Source organism: Homalodisca vitripennis, unplaced genomic scaffold, assembly GCF_021130785.1.
Source record: "Homalodisca vitripennis isolate AUS2020 unplaced genomic scaffold, UT_GWSS_2.1 ScUCBcl_71;HRSCAF=910, whole genome shotgun sequence".
Taxonomy (NCBI): domain Eukaryota; kingdom Metazoa; phylum Arthropoda; class Insecta; order Hemiptera; family Cicadellidae; genus Homalodisca; species Homalodisca vitripennis.
In genome coordinates, this window is record NW_025776177.1 from 27,153 (window position 1) to 43,020 (window position 15,868).

Here is a 15,868-nt window from a genome sequence, read left to right on the forward strand (position 1 = left end):
ATATAGAAAGCGCGATGGAGAAAGGTAAATACATTTGGAAATCTTGGTTTGCATAATGTTTGCAATGAACAGATTCAACGAAGCAATGATAATTGATGAGTCCAATGTATTAAAATATGTGAATGCTCGAATAAACGAAAAGTTGACATCTGCCAATGACGATAGTATGATGATCAAACAATATGTTGAAGCACAAGTAAATGAAAAGTTGAAAGATTTTGCTTCAACATATGGCGATCAAACAACTATCAAACAACACGTGGAAGCGCAAATAAACGAAAGATTGGAGTCTTTCAGGAGAGGTGGCGAGGTAAATTTAGAAACTTTACGACATACTGTGGAAACGGTTCAGAACGATTTAAAGTCTCACACACAGATGAGCTCACCAGCAAGGTAAAGTTTATCAACAACAAAGTAAATGTGAAAAACAGACGGATCGTAAACGCTGCAAAATCTGTAGACGAACACGACGTAGTGATCAGAAAAGAAATTGACGACCTCTCGAGGAGATTAAACGAGCAAACTTCGTTTACACTGCAAGAAAACATTAGGAGGCTTAATACAAGGTTCGAACAACTCGAAAACTGGAAGCGTCAATGCGCAAATACGGTATCAGAACTGTATGAGAAAGTGTTTTCTCCAATAGAGTAGTGTATAGCGTATACGTGCGATGCACGCTTCCATATAGACACAGTACTATAGTAAGTATACTAGTATAGACTTGGACTTGAACTTGGATATAGAGTAATAATGCCTGTGTTTAAAACTCTTCGGTAAAGGTTCCGTGCTGAACTTGCATTTCGAGCATCCAATCCACTTGGACGACACCGTGAAATACAAAGTGGCTCTGATTGGTTTCTACTCGGAAAACAATATCTACAACCTGCGAAAGACGGCACACGTTGTCTTTACACTGAACGATCAGGGAGAACACGTAATAACTCTAGAACCCGGTTACTGGACGATGGAATCGTTGCAACAGAAATTTGAAACCTATCTCAAGATTACAAGAAATGGCGATCGCATCGTTCTCAGATCACCGTACAATTTTCGAATGGATTCGAATCTTTGTACATTCCTCGGTTTTGATCAGCGTAGCATTACATATAATGCTGGTGAAACAGTAACAGCAACTAACCCACCAAATCTAAGACCGGTGGAAATAGTCGAAGTACACTGCGATATTATTGAAAACAGTTATGTGAGTCACGACGTGCACAAACACAGACACTATGAGACGGCAATATTGTATCAGTTCTATCCCGATGTGCCACATGGTTACAAAATATCAGAGAGACCACATTATCCTCACTATGTGCCTGTGCGACAAGGGCTACATAAGCTGCAACAGATAAAACTAGCAATCACGGATCAAAACAATACCGCTCTGTTAAACGACGATGTCATCAGTTACATTTATTTGTATCTGATTCCGGATCGTGCATAATCAGCAAATTCTAGGTTTTACTAAAGTCTGCCGTACATTCTGACCGTGTTCCACGAGCGCGTTACAAGTCAGTTGCATGGAAGATATCATTTTGAAACAATTACATGTTATGGTATCAAAGTTGTTACACCTCAGATCTGACGCTTAAACACTAGTAAAACTTTATTTGTATATCGTATTGAATACAAGTAATGTCGTAAAGCAATGTTAGATAGAGTTAGATACACGAGAATGGACAAGTTGTACGATGAACAAGTTACTGGAATCGAGCGGAGCGAGTACCGGACCGTGATGCCGGTCTCCGACCTAAATTTCAATACGCCAAACAACTATACGGTTTTCAAATTGGATCACGGAGATGCGTTTTACGATTCTCGCATAATGTACCACATACACGGAGAGTTGGTCAAGAAATCTGACGGTACCGAATACCCCGCAGCGTCGACAATTCAACTGATTGACAATTTTCCAGCGTATCTGTTTTCGCGAATCGAACTGAAAAAACACAACACTCTGCTCGACAGTGTGGACCATCCCGGCATTACGAGTCAAGTGAAAGGATTGGTGAGCTACAGTAAATCGCAAATGTACATGTTGCCGACTAGCGGTTTCATTTCCAAGTTTAGTGGCGGCGGCAAGTTCGAAGCGTTGGGTACACTCGGCCACTTGGGACTGGGATTCTTTGACCATTTGCGTAACCCGATGTACAAAGGCGGGTTCGAGATCACGTTCACTCGAGCCGAAGACAATGACGCTATATACCACTGGTCGGGTAATGCACAAGGAGCAACTGAACCGGCAGACGGTAAAGTTGTAATCAAGTCGTTTGTGTTGCGTGTTCCGTTGGTCGAGTACGAGACAAACGCCAAAAGCCAGCTGATTGCCGGTCTCAAACAAATGAGTGATAAGGATTCGCTGAAATACACTTACTTGCAGTGGCAGTGTATCGATAAGAAAGGCGTGTTTGGTTCAACGTTCAACTTTGACGTCACCGGCCTCTATCGTAACGTGTACAATCCCAAATTCATTATCGTTGCACTGCAAACAGACCGCGCCAACAAGCAAAAGAAAAATCCAAGTCGATTCGATCACTGCAATTTAAAGAATGTGTCGGTAAAAATCAACGGACACCGCTATCCGGCGGAAATGCAAAACTGTGATATGGCGGCTCAAAACTACAGGTTGTTGTACGACCAGTACTTGACATTTAGAAAACTCATGTACGGCGATACGGACGTGTATGTCAACATGGACGACTTTAAATCGAGGTACCCCATCATCGTGATTGACCCGCATTTGCATCCCACCAGCCGAGACAGGTCCAAAAACGATATACAAGTCGAATTGGATTTCACTACAGCAGTTGCGTCCGCACAAGGCGACGTGGGCACTACGGCGTACATAATATTGGTGTCTCAGACAGAGTTCATGTACGACATTACGCGAAAACGTTATTCGCATGGTTCAGTGATGACGTTTATCAGTGTCCTCGTTTATGCAGGACAGCGTCGTGTTCCAATAGATGTAACGCACCAATACGTGTTTTAGTAAAGCAGGGCTAATACTATAATATTTGTACACACAGTGTTATCTGCGCCCAATAGGTTATCTGTGGTCAGAACAGTCCGAACAACTATCCCACATGCAATAGCCTTCTCACAGCCGTAGCGTCCATTACTGAAGTACCGCGACGCGTTTACTTTATCGCCGTGTGTTATTTTTAAATTGAGAAAAAAAATACTTTTACGTGATTGGGAATTTTCACGTGACTCGTAAGTACATATTATCCAATTGTGAAGTTAAGGTAACGTTAATTTTGCCTATTTATACTTGTGTTTGATTCGTTTGAAGAAAGTTTGGTTGAATTTGTAAAATTTTCAATATTCGATACAATTTCATTACATAATTTTCAGTGTTCAAGCTACGTACTAACCACGGAAGAACACAGCCCATGCATTACAATTAAATTGTGTGCAAAATTACAAATGTTGTATGTCATACACTGTTATATTTAAATTTGCAATATTCATAGGTATAGCACTGCCGATATTGTTAATAAATAATTTAATTTAATAATAATCCCTAATTATTAGGGAATTGTAAATAGGAAAACAATTATAGTTTTAGTTAGGCTATCCTTGAAGAAATTTTCAAACATCCAGATCCGATTCAAAGGTAGCGTACATATACTAGTTTTTATTCACATAGCCCATTGAGTTTGACTCTGTATCAGTATATTGCCTGTGAACTGTATGTAAATGGTACTATTGTGATGTTTGTTTAGTGAGAACAAGCCTATTCCCTGATTACAGGGAAATAAATAAAAAACAAGCTTGCTACTGCTACAAGTGCTTGTTACTGTACAAGTTACAAAGATTAATTAAGTTAATTAATTAATTAGTTACTAATTAAAGCGTTGCATAAAGTCCTTTTTTTAGTATATATTCTAGTATCAAATAGTATCTATCCTGACAAAGTATAGGTAGACAACATAGGTTAACTTAATATGCGTATTTTTCTAAATTGATATAAAACACTTATTTTTTCTGTTATGAATGATCTGAAGTACCAGCCCGGAACCCTATACAATTCAAACCTTCTAATGAAAGAGGAAGAATGATTAGATTATCAATGTAAGATGGTCTACTTAACAACATATTCTGTAGCTAGAGATACATCATAGTTTAATATACCAAACACTTATTATTCGCAACACTCTGAACGGTTTATCTTGGGTCACGACCTTACAGATTACAGCTCGTTTGCTTCCACTTAATTTTTAATTAATCATTAATTTTATAGCCTATCAGGCTTTTGTGATTATAAACACAGAGTACATTAATCTGAAAAGAAAATCCACAACAACATAAAAAATATATACATTTTATTTAAATCAATGTGTGAAAATATTTACGTACAGCCAAACAGCTTTTTTTTTATATTTACATTTGGTTTTACCGTAGGTAGTCTCACTGTGTCGACAGAGCAGACTGGATTTCCAGCTCAGCCATAACTTCTACGGGGATGCTGTAGTGTCCACAGGGCAGAGTCCCGATGCCGTCGTCTTGGATGTAGCGTTTGTCATCGTGAGGTGACAGAACAATTTTGTTCAGTTCAACGCTGTACAAGTCGTGTTTAAAGCTCCGGATCATGTTCATCGAACCGTACTGTACACCTCTGTCGAACAGACACTGTTTGTAATCGTCAAAGGTCAGATGGTTTTCGATCACTGTCTTTTTGACTCCTTTCGACTTTTTTGATCACTCCGCCTTCGGATCTGCTGCAGTACATTTTCGAGCGAAGTCCTACGTGCTCGTACATGATTCTGCCGTTGAGCTCGTCTTTCATCTTCCCTAGTACCTTTTTGTTGACTCGAGGCATGTTGTAACGGTTGGGCTCGGGATAGTCGCTGGTGTCGAACAGATCGATCATGTCTTTGATGTCTTTGTACAAGTCGGTCGTCTGGATGTGGTACGTTAGCGAGTCGGTGTCTGTATATTGAAGTTTGGCTTTGTCACCGTACCGCCTCTTGACGACGGTGTAGTGGAAGTCGTACATCAGCGTTTTCGACACGTCCAGAATGCTCATGCCAACGTAGATGGCTTTGTTGAACATCAATTTTGTTTTAGACATGTGAACGGCTGCTAGTTGTTCGGTAAATATCGTTCTGCTCTTAAAGTTTGGTTGAGCAGTCCACTTGTCGACTTGTTTGTCTTTCGTGGCCAGTCGGATGTCCACTCTGTTCCGGATGTTTTCCATCGTCTTACCGAAAACGCTGTTATTCATGAGCTTGAAGAAATATTTCTCAAACTCGTTCCTGGCTTGCGTACGCATCTGGGTGTTCAAGTCGATGTAGGGCTTGAGCCAGGCAGATTGACTGAAACTCAGCACTCTGTGGACTTTCTTAAGTTTCATGCCGAGCGACAAATACTGTTTGAGATTCCTGTAGTGGACAACATATTTTTCCTTCTCAAACAGTGTGGTGAGTAACTTTTCTTCTTTCGATCCCGGCGGTACTCGACGTTCCGGTGCAAGAGGCAAGTCAGAGTGCAAGTCGTGCAAATTATTGGGATACACCAAGTCGACTTCCAGAATGTAGCCAGTTGGTGCGTCATCCGGAACTTTTGTAACGTCGATGTCGGCTTTGCACCACTTGAAGTTCTTATACGGCATGTCTTGACTCATGGCCCAGCCGTACAGATTGTTGACGTCCAAGTACGTCAGGTAGGAAGTCGGCTGGTCCACATTGAATTCTGCTTCCATATAAGGGTTGTTGGCTGCGGCGTACCGGTTAGAGCACTGTGACACTCCGCCACGAATGCCCTTGCCGATCATCAGGATCATGTTGTAGTCACTGAGAAGGTCGAGTTTTATGCCGGTGGTCTTGAGCATCGCACTCCACGCGAGTCCGGGAGCCGTATAGTACCAGGCTGGGTCGAGCTGGTACGTCTGCATGCAAACGTCGCGAAAGTTCTCCATAATATCCGCCAGCAAGAGTACGTCCGTCTTGTTGTACAACAGTGTGTAGTCTTTCATGTTCTGTACGTTGAACGTATTCCAAACGTTGACCGCATGTCGGTAGTCTTCGGGCTTTACGTGAGCATCGTTCAGCTTGTTGTAAAAGTCGTTCTGCGCGGGCAGGGACGAACGTTCAAACTTCTCAATGCTGTCCATGTAATCGTAGGGATAGACACCCTTTTTAAGTAACAATTCAAGTTTCTCTCCGTCATAGAATTTGGAAATGTTTTTAAATTTATCGGGAGACAGGTTCTTAGCCAACTTGTCTAGACTGCTTGCCATGAATTTCAACGAGTCCAGGAACCGTATTTTCACTCCACGCCTAACCTCGATGGTGTAGGAGATGTAACGTTCCTCGTTGTTGGGGATTACCTCGATGGTCTCGTTGTTGAGGCCAAACATCTTGATAAACAGGTGGGTGTCGTATCCGCTCAGGTTATGGACAAACACCGGCAGGAAGTGTGGTTTCTTGAAGTTGAGGTTGCAAGAGTTGTGTGCCATACCTCTGAATTTCCCCGTCAGATGGTCGTGATCGCGAACTTCGTAATCGTTGGGATCGTTGAATGACTTGCAACAGATGTGACACTGCCGAGCGTTGGCTATTGCATGTAAATCGTCTTGAGTCAGCTCCATCGGTACAGCAGCAGCTCTTGAGTAAAGTTGGAATATTTCCCTGGCATCGTTCATGATGCTTTCCACGAACACTTGTGCAGCGTCAGTTCCGAAATACGTTGTGGGCGGTTCGTAATCACCGTCAGAGTACACGAAGTAGTACGAGAAACTAACCGCTTCGTGTTTCTGGTACTTTTCAGTGTAAGAACTTCGTGCATCGGGATCCCGGCTGCTGCTGGCTACGGGAGTCAGCATACACTCAAAGTCAGCGTAAGCCACGAACGGAACTCTCATCGCGTGTTTGAAGTCCTTAAACTGAATTGTGGAGCCTTCTTTCGGTGTCAGTATTTTCACCGCCTCGTGTTCGCTGCAGTCTTCTTTGTGTTTGATCAGTAGTTCCTCGGTACCGTAATGCATGAGGCAGCGCTTGCAGAGCCAGGTTCTAGTCGTGTGCTTTGAAAGTTGTGAACGTACTAATCGGCTGAGATCTTTGATGAGGCAGTAGTGAGAGTTGTTTTGATCTCTAATATACAGCAAGTCAACGTGTGTGTCTTTTTCTTCTCGTGTCACGTACAGCGGATAGACGAAAAGTTTCTTATCATACGCGTACACGTTGACGGATATTCCAGATCGCTTTTCAAACAACTTGACGTTATCGAGACTCACAGGAAAAGTGATGCCGTCCAGGTAGGCGTCTAGCTCGTGCTCGAAAGGTTGATAGTGGTGTATACGCTGGGGCTGCGCTTGCCACTCCTTGGGATGCAACGCGGCTAAGATTGACCACACAAAACATTTCTGATCGTTGTTCATTATGTTTACGATTGCTTTCTTAGCTGAAATCTTTTCGTGTAGTTCCATGTAACTGGAGCCTCTGAGTGGAACGTAACGATTAATTCGTAACTCGAGGTGGAGGATTTTGTGCAAGGTCCAACCAGACCCCTTGGCGTAAAACTCATCCACTTCGGCCAAGAGTTTTTTCATTGCCGTTTTAACATACACCCTAATGTCCGTAGTTGGAAGAATCACGTTGTTTTTAGTTTTGAAATTCTTCTGTTCAATCGCGCCACTCGTCGGTTTTGTGTATTCGGTTTTCAAACCTCAGGTTAAATTTGATGTTGTGTTCATCAACGAGTTGTGCAATTTCGCGAGTGATTTTCTTTCTACATGTTTTAAGAAATCTTTTGGGGTCTTTGATACCACGCTTGTTTTCTATCATGTACGTTTTCATACGACCCTTGAATGCATTGTCAATCTTCGTAATCTCGTTATCGATTCCGTGACCGATGGCAGACGTGCTAGTACTCGGTTCGAGGCGTGGCACCTTTGGCGGTGATGCTGAAACGGTAGCTACACCATGCTTACGCTTTAAGACGCCTGGTGAACACTTTGCAATGTGACGGCTCAAGTGGGACATGGTTATCGGTTGCTGACAATGCGGACACGGCTTCTTAGGTTCCACAGTCGTTTTAGCTGATCCACATACCTTGAGATGGCGAGACATGTTGGAAGCCGTTATGAACTTGTTGCAGCGCGTACACTTCTTTTTGGCCTCTGGCACATGAGGTTCAACTCCTGCGGACGATTTGCTCTTGTGTGTGTTAAGATGCCGCGCCATGTTCGATTTCCTCACCATTGCACCACACACATCACAACTGGAACTGGCCATTATCGTCTATTTAGTAACCCGGCACTACCACAATCACTGTACAGTATAATCACAACGTGAGGATACAATGCACTCTAACACAACAACAATATCGAATACAATCACTTAATATACTCACCACTTGTTGCGCACTATAAATACTACTTACTCACGGCGTTGTGTAACTCGACTGAGGATGATGCGAGGGAGGGGCCGGCTTATATAGGCCAAGATGACGTCAACGGTGTTGTGCATGTCTCGACAAGCGTGTGCTACCGCTGACTCTTGTGTAATCCACACGGTTATAAAATATCAGAGAGAATCGACAACATAGATTTTTAAGCAACTGCTGAAACAGTACAGTATAAAAAAAAACAAGTTGTTGCACACGAACAGTTAGGTTAGGTTAGGTTAGAAGGACCGCTACTTTGACAACAAAGATTTACGTAATGGGCTGTAAATCACGTTGTGTAACACGAGAGCTTCTAGAATGTTCTAGAACTCTCTGGAAACCAATTAATTCCCGCGAGTGAGGGAAAAATTCCCGCAAGAGAGGGACAAATTCCCGCGGTCACGTGATCTAAGATGGCCGCGGTCACGTGATCCAAGATGGCCGCGGTCACGTGATCCAAGATGGCCGCGGTCACGTGATTCAAGATGGCCGCGGTCACGTGACTGACCTTTGACCTCATCCTCGTCGTCTCATCCTCGTCTTTGGGGCGTTGGTAAACATACACATCTATACTACTTCGGCATTATAAACTTCGGAAATTTGTAATGGAACAATGTTGAGTTTTTCGTCAGTATAGATATTTATAGACATTTTTGGATATTTGTACTTGGAATTGGAGCTGCGTTTCTCAAATAATTGTATATCTTTTAAAGACATTGGATACTCAAAGCCCGAAAATATCTCGTCATTCACAAATTTTTCATATTGTTTTGCTCTGTCTACATGAGTTTCTGGTTTTTCAATAGCACATCGAATAGAATAAATAAAACAGAAATCATCTTTATTTTTGATATTCACACAAGCCTTCCTATCTTTGATTATCTTTGGTAAATCGATATATGATCCTGCGTTCATCATTTCGTGTTTATTAATGCTCAAAACTAGTTGTTTGCAGCTTTTAAATGTCCATCCAGAACCCTTATTTGGATGATTTGTTTGTTCACGATGTGTTAATTTATTAAATTGTTTGGTGATAAAATCGTTTACGTCAAAGACTTCATCGGATTTTATAGTAAAGTACATTGGACATATTTGTGGTTCACCGTTAACTAAAGTTCGTTCGTATTCACATTCTAAAGAGAGATAGCCCTTCATATTTTTAACATTTTCTTGAAATTTTTCGATTAAACTTTTAATTTCAGGCCTCATAATTGATAGATATTTGTAAATTGACATGAACTTATCGTTTAAAATTCGTTTAAAATGTATTGCTTAAATAGACCTTGTACAGAGGATAAAACTCCTACATCAATGATATTTTTAGGTTTTTCGTTAAGAGTTTTGTCTATTTGTTCGATCGTTTCCGACTTAGTTTTATCGTTAGTTTTGATAGACAATTTTTCGGCGATTGAATGAATTTTTTCATCTTTAAATAGATTGAGATCTTTTTTATCTTCCTTAAAGTTTGTCTTTAATTCTCGTAATTTTTCTATATTGTACATCTTTTCATGATCGACAATTTGATTTTCTTTAGCCCAATTCCTCAAATAATTCAGTTTACTTTCGTAAAGTTGTTTGTTTTTTAAATGGATTTTTGAGCTATAATGTCGATCATAGTTATGTTTTAGGATTTCTTTCTTACAAAACGGACATGTTACTTTTTCTCCCTTCATTTATATAAGAAAAATTTTAACTAGCGATTTTTTCTAAATTGAGTTGGCCAGTTCCGAAATGAGTCTTGTCCACAAAAAATCGAAAATGAGATTATAATGGCTTTGGATTCCGAATTTTAAGCTTCTTTGATTGGTTAACAGATTTCGTTCCAAAACAATCCTGTCCCAGTAATAATAAGGGTATAATTTTGTAGTTATTTCCAAGGTGAGTCTTGTCCATGAACAACTTTTTCAAAGTAAGTCATGTCCATTTTACCCACATAGACGTTTCAAACGAAGTCTTGTCCCATGAATATAGTTGTGACTTAATATTTTTCCTGATTGCACTGAATAAGACCGGCTGTTTGACTTTATTACAGTACATAACGTGTTTAATTCTTAGTAAGAATTATTTTTACTAGTGCCCAAAAGTGTTTGTCAACAAGGGAAAACTGCCAGTGACATTGTCCCAGATGTTGTGCTGTTAGGTGTCAAGGTAAAACCGGTCAAGATAAAAGATGTAGAGCATCTCCTAGCAAAACACTTTGGAAATGAGTGGAAAAATAGACCCGATCTTAACTGGTATGTGAAAGTGCTGGAAAAACAACAGAACTGTGATCAAAACCGTGAACCACACGTAGAAGAAGATGATGTACCAATGCTGGACATTTCTAACATTATTTGATTTTTAATATTGCTGCAGCTTTAATATTTTTAAGTATCACGTACTGTTTGCTCATTAATGAAGGCTAATATTTAGTACAACCAAATATTTTAAAGCTAAAACTAATTAAATGCTGATGACATCATTTTACATTGTAGAATAAAAGAATATTCCTTATGTTGACTATTTTTATTTTCCTGTATTTAATATATGACTTGTTTCCATAGTAAGTCTTGTCCATAGCCAGCTGTGTCAAAACGAGTCTTGTCCAAAGTGACGTTCCAAAACGAATCTTGTCCAACATACAATTCGCTATAACTGCTTTATCTATATATGTAGGCCACTGAAAATGTATATAAAATGTTCAGATCATGCATACAAATATTTTAGTAAATAATTAAAAAAAACTTTTATCGCATAATTAATTTTAAAACGTTTTTTTTCGTTTGCCGAAAGTTTTGAAAAGTGGACAAGACTCATTTAGGAACTATAATACAGAATTCCAATTTTATAGTGAATTTTCGAGAAATATCGTTCAAATTATCAACTTTTAAGCTAAAACTCCGCAATAATTAGAGATAATTCGGTAGATTTTTCAGGATTTTTAAAAAAACTACCAGTTTGTACTAGTACCAGTTTGTATGTACCTTAAAAAGTTGATAATTTGAACGATATTTCTTGAAAATTCACTATAAAATTGGAATTTAGAAAAAATCGCTAGTTAAAATTTTTCTTATATAAATGGAGCTACTAAAGGAATTAAATGAGGTTGGTGATTTAAAGTTGAAAGAATATAAGAAGTTGAATGAATTAGAAGAAAATAAGAAATACAAAATTTTGAATCTGGAGAAAATGAAAGATAAATTCGGGTTTACAATAATTGCCGAGTTGGAAGATTATAAAGTACACTTACCGAACAGATTTTTGACTGTTTTGGATGAAAAAAAGATTAAAGAATTGAATAAACATGATAAATTACACTTGGTTGTTACTGGAAAGAAGACTATTAAAGATAAAGACTGTGTTACTATCAATTTTGTAGAGTAGAAGATTTTTCGTTTATTCGTAGCAGACATTTCAAATAGATTGATTTGAGAAAGTAGAAGCAAACAGCTATAGATTCGGGTAATGTTTCATTCGTGAGTTACTGTTTGATTTTACAGATTCGTTTATTGTCCTTTAAACAGTATTTTCCATTACTGTTTGATTTTACAGATTCGTTTATTGTCCTTTAAACAGTATTTTCCCTTTATTTACTGTTGGCTCCGAAAGTGGTCTAGGAACCTTATATTCTTATCTACTTATATATATATATATATATATATATATATATATATATATATATATATATATATATATATATATATATATATTGAACTTTATCCTAACATCATATATACCCCAGCCAATCTTACTTGGTAGTGAAAAAGAGCTACTGTTACTGCCTCCTGCTCAAGTAGGCTTTGACGTAAAATGCATTGTCTCAAAAATAAATAAAATGAATCATAAAAGGATGTATTTAATTACTTACATTTATTTTCATGCTAATTTGTATAATATTTAAATTTGTTTCAAACCAGAAATAATTATTTTTACCAATTAACCAAGAAGGCAATCTAAGTAGGTTATCTGTAAATAAAAATAAAAAGCAAAATACCTTTAGCTGAATCATCACGCATAAAATTTGGTAATATAAAAGGCATTAAATGAGACTGAATATATGTGGTTCTTTGCTATGTAGATGCTTACAGACATTGGTTGGGTATTGCACTTGCAACTTGTTAGAAAGTTATTGTAAAAAACATTTTTACTCAACATAAACAAATATTGATTGCTTACTCTAATTTAGTTATAATAACCCTTATGTGGTAACTATATGTTTACTATAAATACTATTCTAACGGGAAATTATTTTTTTAGTTACTAAACTATGATGTACTTCATGATCACGCACTTTTTACTTAAAACTAAATAAGGTAATAATACTCAAAATTTGAAAAAAATATTGTCAAGAACATTATGATATCTTTGTACCTTTGTCCAAATTAATATATTACCAGCACATTAACCTACCCGTTCACACAGTACTGGAAATGACGGGTCTATTATAAAGGGAAAGTACCTGAGAGCTGGAAGTGAGCCAGCAGTGAGTTGGCGACCTTTCCCACAAGCTCGAGTTGATCTCCTCCCAACCAGTAAGTTGTATACTAACTGGAAGCAATAACCTATTCATGAGCAACAAATTTTACTTATTTAAATCTCTAACTCCAGCTAAAATGTTTACTTAAGATTCACTCTACTGATAACATATCAAAAGGCTAATTTTAACGCTCATATTTACCCAACAGAAATGTGATTTATGATATATACTACGTATAAAAAATACTATAGCGTTTAATGAGGTAGTATTAAAATGTATACATAGTAGTTTCTAATGGCATGTTACATAGCATGAACTTTTCATATGAAAAAATATAAATTTATTCTCGTGACTGCAAATAATAGTAATGTTTTGTGTGATTTCAAATAATATACATGTTTACACAATTTGTATGTTTTGTGTGTGGTCTGATTTAAAATAATAATCTATTACACTTTTTAGTTTGGATACCTAATTAAAAAAATTATTTCGGTCAAATTTTCAACGGAGTCTCCGAATTTTCTGTAACCTATATATCTAATGTTTAAAAGAATACAAACACACATCCGTACAGCTTTGTCCACTTTCAAATTAAAAGCGTTCTCAATCAATTTTGGAAGCAGTGACAAATAAAATGATTGAATCATAATTTTACTAAACTTATTGTAGCATATTCACAAAACAAATGCCCAGTGTCAAGCGTATAGGATATATACTAGTGTTTAAAACAAATAAGCACTTCCATAGAAAATTTACACATAAATTATAACTATGCGGCAAGTTAAATCCGGGTCAAGGCTTTCATGTCTAACATGCTTCAACTTAATAATTGTTAGGTGAAAACTTAATTTGTATAATTCATCTTATAAATTAAAATGAATCGAAAAATATGTTACTAAGCGCTAATCTCAAGAACGGCTGTAAAAATTAGGCTAATTTATTTTTGTATTTTGTATTTATTTATTTTTGGATATATCTCAAACAGAAAGTACATTACAAGAGCCAGAAATAGACGCGTTTTGTGCAAAGAAGATTTCCGAGAGCTTCTTGAACGACCGAAAGGATGTTTTTACCGAAGTAGGATTCTCAGTCCTAGATATGTGTATATTTTTCTTCATTTAGACAGAAATTAAAACTATAACACTAGAATTATCTTAGACCAGAATTACATAATAAGGGTTAAAAAAACGCTTTTTAATAGATATAGTCTTCCGAGACTAATGTTTTTTAATATCTAGATTGAGGAAACCTCAGAGACCAAATATGGCGAATGAAATATAAATAATTCGAAAATCAAACGCTCCTCCACATGGAAGATTAAATATGAGTTAGGTTGCAATCGGATATTCATAAAATTATTATAAAAATAAACGTGTATATGATGTGTGCCTACTTACGTTTAAAAAATGTTAGAGGACTTTTTTATAACATATTACAACAACACCGCTGTAAAAAGTGTAAGGAACTGAACTACACAAGTTAGTAAAAATATAAACTTGTCTTATTTATAGAGGTAACATTATTTTACATAATTTAATCTTAAACCTGAACTAAATTTATATACTACTCTGGCCTCTATGTGTGCATAAACCTTTATTATTCTCCATTATATGTAGTGGATACATACTCTTCTGCACATTTAGCATTAAGTATGTCTATGATTAGTGTTAGCCCTAGTGCAGTAGGAAGCTTGGCCATCTTGTTAAACCTTGGTATTATCAAAAACTATTATTCTTAAAAATTACAAATTCTTTAATTTCTAAAGAGGAAACAACTTCAAAATGTTTCACTATGATGTCATCTTTCCAAACTCACACAAAAACGATGTGACAGAGAGTGTTAGGTTTACAGTTTCATACAAGCCACGTTGTAATACCTCTCTTAATGTTATAGTTTCCCACCTTCCTTTCACACTTCCTTACGCAAATAAAATAAGCACTTTTAAATGTTGTTTCCATTGGTAATAACACTCAGACCTGTACAAGACAAAAAACTTCAGCATGTATTATATAGAATTAGAATGTATCATATACATCGTCTTACGTTTCATTGGTAAAATGCCAGTATAAAATAGTATAATTTAGGAAGCTGGATATCCACAAGTTATTGATAGATCGAATATGCGTGGTTAAACTTGTAAGGATACTTATACTCGCTAACTGTAGGATAAAAACAGTATGAGGCTGTCAATAACTGCAAAAAAAATTCCAGTTACATTTGGAAGGAATTGATAATCTTTGTCTGTCTGTCCGTGTCTCTGCACATACAAGCCGTGTGTCAGTTTTGAGCAAGCTATGTCAAAAAATCGACTCGTAGAGCTTGTTTTCATTTAAAGAGTGTTTTAGTATTTATTTGAACCAAATAGCCTATTGGCTAATCATACGCTCGATGAAAAAAAATGTGGCTGAGGAAAGGTTGTAAAACAATAAACTACTATCTTTAAAATATATCGACAACTATGTTAAAATGTATTTATGCATATATAAAATGGGTTTGATAAAAGTGCATTCTATGGATTTATGGGTTTTGCATTGAACTGCAGAGAATTGTTTTACGGGATGCGTGGTGATTTAATAACCAAATTCTATTTAGTTGGACTTTGAGATTTTGCGAAAATGGTTACCTAGCTTTAGAGATTATTGTGGGAAGAAAAGACACTACCCTAAATTGAAACTATAAAAACACGAGGTAAACCTTATTGAGCATGAATTTAGTAATTCTCGCATGCTTTTGTATCATTTAAACCTTCTCTCGTAATACAAATCTAATTGTACTCTAAGATAAATATATAGTTACTTATATGGCTTTATTGATAATTCTAAACTGCCTACATTAGAACTAGTTATATACGGATAGATTATTAATTATTACTTATGAACACTAGTATTATCTATAATTAGTCCAAAAAGTAATACTTATTTCCATATAAATAATAGGAGTGGCTTCACAGCGGGAGCGCTCCTCCCGACCAAATAAGTTCTGAGTCTCTCTAATGTCTCGCATGATAATGGATGGTTT

General features: G+C 37.2%; 3 protein-coding genes across 3 annotated transcripts; 1 reads left to right on the forward strand and 2 right to left on the reverse strand.

The window, feature by feature from the left end:
- The first annotated feature begins 1,678 nt into the window (after positions 1 to 1,678).
- Positions 1,679 to 2,995, forward strand: LOC124370223. The gene has a single exon (XM_046828514.1). The coding sequence runs from the start codon at positions 1,679 to 1,681 to the stop codon at positions 2,993 to 2,995; it is 1,317 nt and encodes a 438-aa protein (XP_046684470.1).
- Positions 2,996 to 4,416: 1,421 nt separating this feature from the next.
- LOC124370224 lies at positions 4,417 to 5,005 on the reverse strand. Its single transcript, XM_046828515.1, has 2 exons — positions 4,757 to 5,005; positions 4,417 to 4,698 (listed from the first exon to the last, which is right to left on the reverse strand). The coding sequence occupies exons 1-2, from the start codon at positions 5,003 to 5,005 to the stop codon at positions 4,417 to 4,419; spliced, it is 531 nt and encodes a 176-aa protein (XP_046684471.1).
- Positions 5,006 to 5,091: 86 nt separating this feature from the next.
- Positions 5,092 to 7,558, reverse strand: LOC124370225. The gene is made up of 2 exons (XM_046828516.1): positions 5,278 to 7,558; positions 5,092 to 5,186 (listed from the first exon to the last, which is right to left on the reverse strand). The coding sequence occupies exons 1-2, from the start codon at positions 7,556 to 7,558 to the stop codon at positions 5,092 to 5,094; spliced, it is 2,376 nt and encodes a 791-aa protein (XP_046684472.1).
- Positions 7,559 to 15,868: the final 8,310 nt, after the last annotated feature.